Genomic DNA, 12,987 nt, shown 5'->3' with positions numbered 1-12,987 from the left:
TGGGCCCTGGTAGTGAGTGAACCGTGAGCCTATGTCAAATGCAAGGTTCTGGCTCCAAATGCTTTATTTTGTGAAAGCATTTGCCATCACAGCTTAGAGTCTGACCTGGAACCACTACCACACTCCTTAGGCTAAGCCTGTAATTTTGTGTTAATCTTTATTTTGATTACCCCTTCTCCCAAAATAGGTTTAATCTCCTCCGGAACCCTTGTCTCAGCCCTTAGGAGCAAGAAAGAATACCTTAAACCAAGCATCCATTAGATATGTTCTGTTAATACTCGAGTTCCATATATTTAGGACTTGGAAGCATCCTGGAACCTTCCTTTTAGATATGATAGACAAATGCCTAAGAAGCAGCTCAGAACTAGAAGCCCCAGAGGAGTTAGGTATAGGAGAACGTCTGTACTGAAACAGCTTCAGTTATTCATTGTAGGCACCGCAGAGCAAACTCTTATGTCAAGAGTGGTACGTCTGCTAGTGCTAACCAGCTCACTGCCAAAGGGGATATTTCTGACTGGTGAGACACATTTTAAGGAAAATGGATAACCTTGTCAGGGGCTTTGAATATCAGGATTGACTTACCTCGGAGATCAGTTGAAGAGCCAGGTCTTGAGGTCCTTCCTGAACTGAGGCAGTGGTGGCGACTGTCTGAGATGAAGAGGTAAGGTGTTCCAACCTTTTGCTGCCAGGTGTGTGACAGACTTTCCTCCAGTCAAGGACTTCTTTATGTGGGGTACGTTGGCAAGAGACTGCTGGGACGAGTGGAGAGGTCTGGAAAAGGAGTACTAGGTGATGCAGTAGTTGGGGTAGATGGGTCAGCAGTTGTGGAGGGCACTGGAGGCATGTACGAGGACTTTGAGGTTGATCCTCTTCTCGAAGGTGAGCCACTGGAAGTTTGTCAGGTGTTCTGTGATGTGTTCTCAGCAGGGGATGTCTAGGACGAGTCTGGCAGCGGCGCTCTGGATTTGTTGCAGCTTGTTCAGGTTCTTCTTGACGGTTCCCGCATTGTGGGCGTTGCCGTAAACAAGTCTGCTCACGTTTAGTGCCTGTGTCACGGTTTTCCGGCAGTCGGTTGGTATCCATCTGAAGATCTTCCGTAGGAGTCGGAGGGTGTGGAAGCAGATGGAGGCAACGGAGTTGACCTGTCTGGTTATGGTGAGCGTTGAGTCGAGTACGACACTGAGGTTTTGTGCATGATCTGTGGAGATGGGAGCCTGGCGGACGTTGTGGGCCACCAGTAGTTGTCCCAGGCTGAGGAGGAAGGTCCCAGGATGAGGATCTCGGTTTTGTTGGAGTTCAGCTTAAGGCAGCTCTCCCTCAAACAGGTGCTGACTGCTTCCATCCCGTCCCAGAAGTTCTTCTTGATTGTTGAGGGGTTCTTGGTCAGGGAGATGATCAGCTGGGTGTCATCTGCGTAGTCAAACACATAACTGGAGATGGGAGAGAGACAGACAACTCCAAGGAATGCTGTTGGATGACTGGTTTAAAAAGGATTAAGCGTGAGAACCAAAGCAAACTATACAAAATACGTTTTTCAGCTCGAGCAGAAACAGAAACTGGAGTGTGGTGGGGGGGGAAGCAAGCAAGTGTGTACAGCGGTAGAATGAGAAAAAGGCTTAGTGTGCGAATCCTAAATTTATTGATTTGGAAGAGATTTTCAAAAACAAAAGCCTGCAACCAGGCCATCTCATGACTCTAAAAGAAGGGGGGAGATGATCCAGTGCATGAACTACAATATCCCAAAAATAAAGCAGGTGAGTAGAGTATGTGCATAAAACTTGCTCTCAATATTAAGGAACATTGAAATTAACTGTTTTAAAAGCAAATACAAAAACATGTTTTAATGTACGTACTGCATTAGCATTTCCTCCAATCTGCATGCATCTCAGCTGAAACCAAGACCAGTTGGAATCCAATTCTGTAGATCTGTTAATAAAAAACATAAAAATGATTTGGAGAAACTGCTTTCCTCACCTATACTTGAAACGGTCAACAGCTTGGAAAAGTGGAAAAACAACATTTGCTTTTTCTCAAACACACTCCATTTAATAAATAGTCTCAGGGCTTCAATACAACCATCCCACAAACTCCGATCTGGGTTTGCGCCACATCAGGGTCAGATTTTCCCCCAATTACTGCAACAAGCACATTTTATCACAAACGTTTTGCGAAGGAAACCCATCAATTGTTTCTTAGGCACACGCCCACATTCCAAGCCCTCAAAATGGAAGAAACTGAGAATTGGGTGGTACATGCATGCCTTGCAAATATAGCACCCACCAATGTCTGCATTTAGGATCTTGTGTAGGTCTTCGAATGGCAGGCCTCTGTATAGTGTACTGATTGCACTAGCCGTTCTATACATCCAGTTTACTGCTACAAGATCACAAATGATTTTGAGCTACAGATGCTATGTTCTTTAAAGTCAAACACTGTACATGTTTCATCGTTTTAGGAATTCAATATTGAAGGCCATGCTCTATTCAATGTAAAGGTTATACATTCACAAACAAGAGGCTTTTTAATTTGATCAAATAAACCTCCTAAAACTATGAAAAATGAAAGAAAGACAGGAGTGTGCAGCAGTGCAAACTGCTCTTTCAACATTAGAATTGAATGTGGTCGTAGGTAGGCTTTAGGATCCTCATCTGGCTAACAATAGTAATAAACAGCACATCCCACTCGGCAGTATGCAGGAATGGGTGATGCAATGCTGGGGTTCCATGTGCATTAGTTATAAAACCTGGGTAGTTAAGCACAGCCACAGCTTCACCTCGTTGCATGGCAGGGACGAGCCAAAGTATGATGGTTCAGCAGAAACATAAGACTTAACCTTTGCAGTATAGTAAGAAATATTAGCCTGCACTTATCACTACCCTGCCTCCATAATAATATGTTTTATCGGTGGTACATTTTCACTGGATTAGCAATACGTTTGTGGTTAATCGTAAATAAATATATACCATTGTCTAGATTTAAGGAGGATACTACACTAGGACACAAAGCAGCCACTGCAATTGTAATTCCCCAACGTGAGTATCTTTACTGCATTCACAACTGTTACAAGAACTGCGGGTCCTGCGGAAATAGCCCAACACTTTAAATCAACAAAAACAAATACAGAATAGTCATTCTTCTTAGTAGATGATGCACAAGAAATTCAAAGCGGACTACTAAGGGCCACCAAGCATCTAGCATCCATACTGCCCAGCAGCTTAACAGAAAAAGAAAAAAATGAACAAGCCAACTGGCCTTGCTTTACCAATGCTCGGTCGATGACGCTATTGGCGTGGTCAATGCCGGTAGCTCTTCAAAGGTGATGGCATTGGCAAAGCCAATAGAGTCAACCTGCAATCAAACACTCTAGATTTTACAAATAGCTATTCCAGGCTAATGCCCAACGCTATGCCACTTTAACGACCCTAGTTACCTGCCAGGGTGGTTAATACACCATACAAATTAAAAAACAACACTCAAGGCGGTAATCAAATATGCACTCTATCTACTTTTATGAGACGAATTTTAATAACCAATTTTTTGACTATATCTTGAAAATAAAATATTTCACTCAATAGGAGCACACAATCCGTTGATAACCATTAGTGTTCAGTGGTGCTTTAGCTCATTTTCACAAAACAAGAGTGTTCTTCACAACCTAACCAGGACGGAGGTGGTGATGAAATCGTGGTGTTCAAGCCTCGGTGAACCTTGTTTGGGATTCTTCCTCAGGCCTGGAAACAAAACCCACGTGTCTTCTGGGTAGACAGCAGGTTGCACCCCAGTTTCTTTTTGCGCCTTTCAGCTTCTTGGCACTCAGCTGATTTAAGCGAACTACGGACACGATTGAGTTCACAACTATCCTCTGGCCACAGAGGTACACAGCTTAGTCAAGCTGGGACTGCACTTCAGGGCCTCACCCTCGTGGAGCGGTGCAGATTCACTTCCAGATGCGCAGTGGACATCCCTATTTCAATGCAAACTGGTTCCTTCAGGGCCCGTCTAAGCAGCGTTGCCCCATGCAAGAACACCTCCTCCGAGCGGTAGGTCTCATCGCTCCCTTGAGGCAGAGTCGAGGCAACCATCCGGGCAGTCTTAGTCGAAGTTCCCAGGCTTCTGGGCCTGAAATTGGCAAAGAGAGCTGATTGTGAATAACCCAACCCTGGAGCACAGAAAACGTACTGCTGTCGCCGGTGTGGAGATCCTACATTATTGGCAGAGATATTTTGCCACATTAGCTGGAAGTCTCAGCATCATCTTCATACCGAAGTGGCAGACTGAAGTTGTCTATTCCAGCAGTCCGGCTCCGAGACGTTCTGCCCTTTTCCTTATTCCACTAAGACTGGGGGAGTCAAAGTCTTAGTGACTTGGTCTGAGCGGGAAGGTGGGATGGAGCTGGGCGTTTCCAGGGAGGAGAATCTGAACACAGCATAGACATGCTGCGCCTCTTCACTACCGGGAAAGCTGTGGGATGAAGCCCTTCCGCAGAACTATGGCTCAGGGAAAGGCACGGGAAAACTCCCCAGCTTCAAAGCCCTCCGCCTCCTCTCCTTAACACTACTCAGCCTAAACCAGTACAAAGGATCCTGGGAAAGTCCAGGTGGAGCCCTGCATTTCACATGTGCTGCCTGGGCTCTTGCGCCAACCACTGAACTCAAAAACCCCTTGAATATAGCAAATACAAACCGGATGCCCATGTGGCCATTGCACCGGTGTCATACACACAGCCTCTGTACATGCTAAACGGTACACAGGTGCAACACCAGCCTCGCAATGAGGAGGCAAGGATCCGGTTACAGGAGATTTGCAGAACACTTTTAAAAAATATTAAAATCTCTGAGAAGTCATTAGGCAACTCTCCATGGCAAACACTTTTCTTTAGAAAATTGTCATTTGGGGAATTACAGAGAGACAGCAGCACAATGTCCAAGTATGACAGACGTGCAGGGGTTTTAGACCCGCAGTCTGGTAGCCCAGAATGGTTAAGGTCTGTGATGGCCTTAAGAAGGAATGAGAGGGGAGAGTACCATTCCTTTACCAAGGGGTCAAGGTCTGTGCTGGCATTAAGAAGGAATGGGAGGGGAGAGTACCATTCCTTTACCAAGGGGTTAAGGTCTGTGCTGGCATTAAGAAGGAATGGGAGGGGAGAGTACCATTCCTTTACCAAGGGGTTAAGGTCTGTGCTGGCATTAAGAAGGAATGGGAGGGGAGAGTACCATTCTTTTACCAAGGATGAGCCGGACCACTTAGAGCAGAAAGCAAAGCTACCAATGTCTCTGTTAACTTGTGTACAGACTCACATTTTGGAGGAGTCAGTATGTGAGTCATCAAGGATATTTGGACCACACTCTAGCAGAATGCAGAGTGACAGGTTGATGCACACTGATCAGTCACATTGGGAAGTTCGGAAAAGGAGAGAGACAGGTAGAACACACTGGATGTTCTAGATTTCTTGTCTGGCAAGTCAGGTCTCTCTATTTAAACAACATGATGTTAAAATGTCTTCACAAGGACAGACATTTAGCATTTTAATATAGGGCCCCCATCAGAACCAACGTTTCAAGGCCAAGGTACAGTGCGAAAATCCCCGATATTGAAGGGACATTTAGGTGGTCATTCTGACCCTGGCGGTCTTTGACCGCCAGGGCGGAGGACCGCGGGAGCACCGCCGACAGGCCGGCGGTGCTCCAATGGGGATTCCGACCGCGGCGGTAAAGCCGCGGTCGGACCGGCACCACTGGCGGGGTCCCGCCAGTGTACCGCGGCCCCATTGAATCCTCCGCGGCGGCGCAGCTTGCTGCACCGCCGCGGGGATTCCGACCCCCCCTACCGCCATCCAGATCCCGGCGGTCGGACCGCCGAGATCCGGATGGCGGTAGGGGGGGTCGCGGGGCCCCTGGGGGCCCCTGCAGTGCCCATGCCACTGGCATGGGCATTGCAGGGGCCCCAGTAAGAGGGCCCCTACATGTATTTCACTGTCTGCTGCGCAGACAGTGAAATACGCGACGGGTGCAACTGCACCCGTCGCACAGCTTCCACTCTGCCGGCTCGATTCCGAGCCGGCTTCATCGTGGAAGCCTCTTTCCCGCTGGGCTGGCTGGCGGTCTGAAGGCGACCGCCCGCCAGCCCAGCGGGAAAGTCAGAATTACCGCCGCGGTCTTTCGACCGCGGAACGGTAACCTGACGGCGGGACTTTGGCGGGCGGCCTCCGCCGCCCGCCAAGGTCAGAATGAGGGCCTTAGTCTAGTTATTTATTTTGCACAAAACTGGATCTGCCTTGGAATATTATTCCCAAAGAGGTAATGATCTGTAAAATCAGAGTACAGCAGAAGTGTTACAAGCGGCAGCAAGCCTCATTCCCGCTGCTCGGATATATGCCATCTGAGACCAATCCGTGCTCTGTAGCGTGAACAATCAGAAGCTTGTCTGGTAGGAGGCTAAGAGAATGCATGCTCAACCAGTTGAGAGGGTTAAAGACAGCGAATTAGCGAGAATGAATAAAATATCACGAGATAAAACATGTCTTGATATCAGGGGTAACGGGGTACTCGTCTCGCTAAAGTACAAATTAGACCAGTAGTGCCTGGTTGGTCTGGGAGGAGTGCCAGTCCTTTACCTGCTGTAAATGCACATTAAACCGTTTTCCACAACCACCCTTCTTCCTCATTTGCTGAACTCCATTTTGAGGTCTAGCAACCAACTTGGATCTTTCTGTAGATCCCTTTAAACCTAAGTAATATGTCCTGCTTGCCCTCCTTTGGCACATGCATTCACAACAACTTGTGTTAAGTCAGAAGCAAATACAAAACACATTGCTTGGTAATTTCAGTAAATCTAATGCCTAAGAGGTCCAAAATGCTAGTAACGTGCAGTACATTGTATTGCATCTCTTGCACTCTACTTAGAAACCTAGTAATTCAAAGTTTTAAAAATGAGACAAAACGGAGCCCTAATTAGTGACGACTCGTCTTGAACACACTACTGCATGTTAAAACGCGTTAACTTGTTTGATATTTGCAAATTCTTTGTGAAATTAATTCAGCAATATTTATGGAAGCAAAGTTCTAACCACAGAATCCCGTCAGCCAGACCGTTTATTCACCACACAGATCCCTCGAAATCAAAGTAATCAAGTCTACTAATTTTGGTCATGTCACACAAGAGGAACACCAGCTTTTCACCTTCCATTGGTTAGAAATTATTGATAATATTCAAGTCAGTAGACTACGTACCTTATAAATGATAAATGAACACCAAGCGATCGATGCGTCCCGGAACAATCGATGCACAGGAATACACCATATGTGATACTAGCCCAGCTAGGATTCTTGGCTCCGCAGTCGAAGCATGCCTGGAAAACAAAAATGCTATCAGCATTTACATTTGGAGTCTGCACCAACTTCTAAAATAGCTTCTCCTCCTCCACTTTACCAGTTACCATATACATGCCTTTCTGAAGATAAATTCACCCCTAAATATATGGTACATACATGGCCCAATCTTTCACCACCCTACAAAACTGTACCCAAAGCATTAAGCTAAATGTCAGCTAGACTGGTCAGAAGTACAGGTAATGGCACAGAAGATGATTCAGTACTTCTCTGTAGACCACACCCAGCCTATTAGAATACATTTTCAATCCCTGCAGAGAATGATTATTTGCGGGGCACCACGAGGATCCAACATAGCACAAATCTAAACAAAATATATATATATATATATATATACATACACACACACACATATATATATACACACACACATATATATATATATATATATATATATACACACACACATACATGCCATAGCAATGTTGATGATCAGACAGGTGAGCCTGGACTTCCAGATATGCACAGATGATGCCCATATCAACATTAAACTAGAAGGGACCTACGTCAGTCCAATTTAAGAGAATGTCAGGAGCACAAATGCTACTGTACAAGTGAAGATGACATCTAGCTGACTTTCTCTAAAGCTGGGCAACTGAAAAAATGTGTAAAACCTGCTTCCCTTCACTTGACTTTGTTGCTGGGAGAGAACCCCAAACTCGAAATAAAAAAAATCATACATGGACGCCAGATTCGACTCCACTCTCTCCTTCCCAAGACAGGCAACAGTAAAGGTGAACTTATTTCTAGCTGGAAGTTGGCTCAAAGGCATATCAATTCCAAAAACCAAATAGAGGGAGTAAGAAGCAACAAAAAATAACAAAATAAGACCCTCAGCTTCCAATGTTACATAACCTATACCACAGGAGAGAGCACCCTTGTATCTAACATTTCTCTAGTACTTTATTTGAGAAACTGCTAGGGGTAGGATAGAGACTAAGAATCCTATTTAGTTTTATAAATGGACCCTCACCCACTGTGGCATGCTTCATCCTTGGGTCCTCACCCAATACACCTATTGTGTATGGCTGGGCTCGATGCGGTTGGCTAGCAGAGCTCTTTTCTCTAAGGTATCGCAATTAAAGCTCAAATTAAACTTTCCTGCAGGTTTTCTTAATGAATCTGGTAATTTACTTTATTCAGGATACTTTTGGCAAGCTTAAAAACCTAGAAAGATGCTTTCAAGGTATGCAATGTAACCAGGTCGACATGTTTCAGCCAATGGCCAATGTAATTGTCCAGAAGGGTCATTTAGCTTTCTTCAGCACCCAGTTTAGATAAGATCCCTAAATATTTGTAATTGTGCAGCACAATTTGTTTGAGTTAATTAACTGAGACAGTCTAACATGCTCCGCGTCATGCATGAAAACACAAACCATAAGGGGATTTCCTTATTTTTTTTATCTGAAATGATAAGCAAAAGAGACGCTGTTTACCACTTTATCACGAACTGCCCAACTCAAACAACTCTGCTGGTAAAACAAGAGGAATGAGTGTTCATGCAACTCCTTTTGATATCATCACTTCTTGTGGAGACCAGCTGCCCAGGTGTCATGGCGAGAACACTGATCAAAATTGCATAAGTAATGTACGCTCTTGTGTGGTAAGAGAGATCAAGTTTTATTAATAAACTAGGGGCATAGAAGTAGCATATGGTATGGTAGCTAATAAATCTGTAGTTCCAAAGGCATAACAGAGAAAATAATATAGAAATGAAAATGTATACGTTTAAATTGTGGTGGACATTTGTGCCTACCATTCGTATTTTTACATCACATTTAACATGCATTTGTATTTTGAGTGAATTATTAATAAACATTAACCTGAAAGTATTATTTTCAGGTAGAAACAGTAGAAATAAAATGTATTAGGAGTATTAAATGAATATGAATTAAACACACTTGTATTGAATCAAATGAATTCCATTAACATGCGAAGAAAATAATCATATGTTTAAAATTGTTTTACATAACATAAATAATGCTTGATATTAAATTTTTAGGTGAGCAAAAGGTTTTATTTAATGTATTTACTATATTAATATACATTTAGTTTTTTTTTTTTTTATCTTGACTAGGCCTTAAGATTCATTTTGCAAACAGAAATTGAAAAATACTTGTTTATTCTGCCCGTCTGACCTGGATTCTCTGCCTAGGCAGCTAATGTAATGTTGAATATCCTACTGTATTGTAGGCAAAAGATGTTCCAGATGCAATAGTCTAACACTATTTGTTCTAGCTGTCGAAAGCAGCAGGAAATCACAGTATTCATGTTAACGAATACTAGTTTAATTTATTGTGGATTGTGTGAAAGGAACTGTAAGTTGCAAAGCATTAGAAAATGTAATATTTTGGCAGGAATGTATTAAGTCACACTGCAAACAACACACATTTGCGGAGAAGATTGCTAAAAGTTGTAGATTTAGTGGTGCCATCTACAGTGATAGGATGCTGAAACGGACGCCCAGTATGTGCCCACCTGAAAGACCAATCAAATGGATTTTGGTTATTTTAATTAGTGAAGAACTTTGGAACTGAAGGCCGTCTTCTTCAGTCTTCTCCGCTTTTTGGCACTGTTTAGAACTCTGTTGGAGTTTTGTCTATTCTAGTTTAAGTCTGCTCCCTCACATTCCATTCTCTGAATTTCCTGATGAGTTTCCTCGTCATAGTCTTAACTGCCCTATTCTGTTATGTGGTTCAGTACAAATAAGGCCAACTAATTCTGAACTGCTGATTTGTCCTATGTGTAGCTTGTGTTCTGCACTGTCCCGATGCTGTTGTTGACCGACCTGGAAGATGGTGACCGCTCCGTCTTGATATATCATCCTGTATGCGGTACTGTGAGGAGAGGTATAAGTAAATGTGGTTTCTTGTTTCCTTTTAGCATATTTTTGTAGTGAGTTATTCTAGTTGGATGTTTTCCAAATTACTTTTGCCTTCTTTTATTTTTGCTTTGACCTTACGTGTTAGCCCATCCCCACACACGAAAGTCTCAATTTTGGTTAGTGTTAGGGATGGCCCAGCTCTGAAACGAATTATTAAAACTGCATTTCGATGATTTATTGATGTCCCCATCATCTGCTTTGAAATCTGATTATAATGTTCATATTGTGCTGTTGCTAATCTACATAATTATTTTGGCGTGTCTAACAGTGTTGATGTTTAGTAGGTTAAATCATTTCAGTCGCTTTGGTCAGCCTGTGGTTTTCATGCATGTTTATAACTTAGTTTTGCGCACTATTTATGTGACATCGATTTTGGGACTGTAATAAAGCTTTGAAACTTTATTCGGTTTGGAGTTTGATTTGGAGTTAAATTGTTTATGGTGTCCAGAAAAATGGTATGGTATAATGTCAGCGATTTGTGATTGAATGTTTCCAACCACTACACTCTCATATCCAAAGATTCAGTCGACCTCCACAGGTGAGAATAGTGATGGTGTCTCACCTGCACGCTGATGGTTGTTGAACCCGGAACAGGACAGTAAAAACTCCAGGTGGTGCTCCAGCAGTGGTAAATCATGCATAATAATCGCATATTAGGACCTACATTTGTTATGTTTATTCAATGCTTTATAAGGGCTTAGAGGTGGGCAGACCCTATAGTCACACTCTCCAAGGAAAATGCACACATTCAGCATGGTTTTTCTAGGAAAGCTCAGACTGGACAGATGTTATGAAATATTAGGAGCACCCCCTCGACTTAGTTTGTTAAGGGTTCGCACCCACCAGTGTACCTTGAGGCTACTCCCCTTAACTCTCCGACACTCAAATCCTCCTACTCCACTCTACAACATTCAGACAAATCCACTCTATGACACTCTATTCCCCCACTCCACGCCACTAACCTCTAACTATGTTGAACAGAAGTCACACTGGTGTACAACATGACAAAACAAAGCCAACAGGTCTTGCATAAGTGAGACCTATCGGCTTTGCAAATGCTTGTTCTTAGTCTAGTATGGCCCCAGGTATCTCTTAAACTCCTAGCTTGACAATTCTTCTTAATGATTCTGTTAACAATGTTGGACGCTACAATAAATGTTGTGACACAAACCAATATATCTTCTTTGCTTCTAACAAAGCCTCCCTGTTCTGATCCCTAGTCATTTTTTGATGTCTGAATTATTTCTCTGGGTAAACTTTAATTCTCAATTTATTAGACAAACGGTCTGCTTGAATCTTAAAATCAGAGACTCTGCTTCAATTCCTTCTCTAGCGCAGGAAGGTTTTCTTTTAGAGGTCGGGGGTATAAGCTATCAAATCTTAGCAAAATATTTCTGTTGGTTTCTGGTATGTGCCTATGAGTGAAACCCTTTGTTCATAAAAGATTTTCACATCCAAAAAAGTGAGGGACTCGTTGCTCGTTATAGGTAAATTTCAAGTTAGCACCCTGACTATTCAGCCAACTACAGAAATGTTGAAAGGCTGAACACAACACCAATCAAGGAGGGTTGAAAGAGCTGAACAGCACCAATCATGACATGTTTTAAGGAAACAGCACCAATCATGGCACGCGCGTTATGGAAACAAGTTACACTGGCCTTCCCAAAAACTACTTCAAAGCGCACACAAAAAGAGGCACATTTTAGCCCCTGTTGCAGCCCCTAAAATGAAGAAGCAAGAGCAAACGAAGGTTACACTGAAATCTTTCTGCTGGCTTCCACATGCTAGCAGGACACAATTCAAAACAGTATTCACCAAGCACGAGGCACGGTAGGGCCAGGAAACAAAGAAGGTGCCCTATTTGCTAGAACCCAGAGGTAAACTCCAGACGAGTCATACCCCAGCAACAGTCAGCTTCAAGTTCTGATCCAACAAACATGGTAACAGGTCAGATGGTATGCAGCAGGTTCTCTTACAAACCCTTAATATCTTCCTATTAGCACAATCAAATCACCAGCGGTTTAGTAAATACATGAAACTATAGTGCTCACACAAGCCTTCATGGCCCAGTGAGTTACAAGGAGAGACACTAAGCTCACACATACTTCACTGGTCCCAAGCGGTCCATCACCCATATTATGTACTTTATTACTCGGTTGTAACACCTAATTTGCGAAAATGGATCTCCATACATATTTTATTTGTTACAAAGCACTCCAATCGTTTGTAAGGCACCAGCACAGGCACTGCAAAAATCCTGTCAGTATATCACAGATGCAGTAAAACTAGTCAAGATCCATACGAAATTCAGATTTGGGAATACAAAAAGTAAAATAAAATGTCACGTATGCATTCTGCCGTCCACAATACGTATCGCAAACACTATCCCGCAGCTTCACTAATTAATTTTGCAATACTACAATACTCCAAAATTAGGGAAAAATCAGAAGTCAACAAATGTAGCCTTGTTCTGTGAACTACACACAATTCAGAATAACAAGCGGAATATTCAGAGGATGGGCTAGGAAATCTGAAATTATATTGAATATCAAAACAGATTGAGCATTTACACACAATCAAATAATGAAGAAATTATCTTTCGACAGTGAAGTTAGTGGCAAAGAAAATAGAAGTATGTCTTCACGAAGGGAATGGCACTTTCCCACGGCACAAAACAGTTTGTGGCGAAGTAGAGGGACCAATCAAATTGTTCTC

At 43.1% G+C, this 12,987-nt stretch overlaps 1 protein-coding gene across 2 annotated transcripts in view; it reads right to left on the bottom strand.

The window, feature by feature from the left end:
* Positions 1–12,987, bottom strand: part of ARFGAP3 (ARF GTPase activating protein 3) — a 326,353-nt gene that overhangs the window by 249,163 nt on the left and 64,203 nt on the right. For both annotated transcript variants that reach the window (XM_069228315.1, XM_069228317.1), the window contains exons 2-3: positions 7,230–7,348; positions 1,854–1,926 (exon numbers count right to left, since the gene is read on the bottom strand). In XM_069228315.1, coding sequence (XP_069084416.1) covers positions 1,854–1,926; positions 7,230–7,348 — 192 coding nt within the window. The remainder of the gene's footprint in view (positions 1–1,853; positions 1,927–7,229; positions 7,349–12,987) is intronic.

Source organism: Pleurodeles waltl, chromosome 4_1 (genome assembly GCF_031143425.1).
Source record: "Pleurodeles waltl isolate 20211129_DDA chromosome 4_1, aPleWal1.hap1.20221129, whole genome shotgun sequence".
Lineage (NCBI taxonomy): Eukaryota > Metazoa > Chordata > Amphibia > Caudata > Salamandridae > Pleurodeles > Pleurodeles waltl.
The sequence above is the reverse complement of the archived record's forward strand: the minus strand, read 5'-3'. Positions and strand labels throughout refer to the sequence as shown.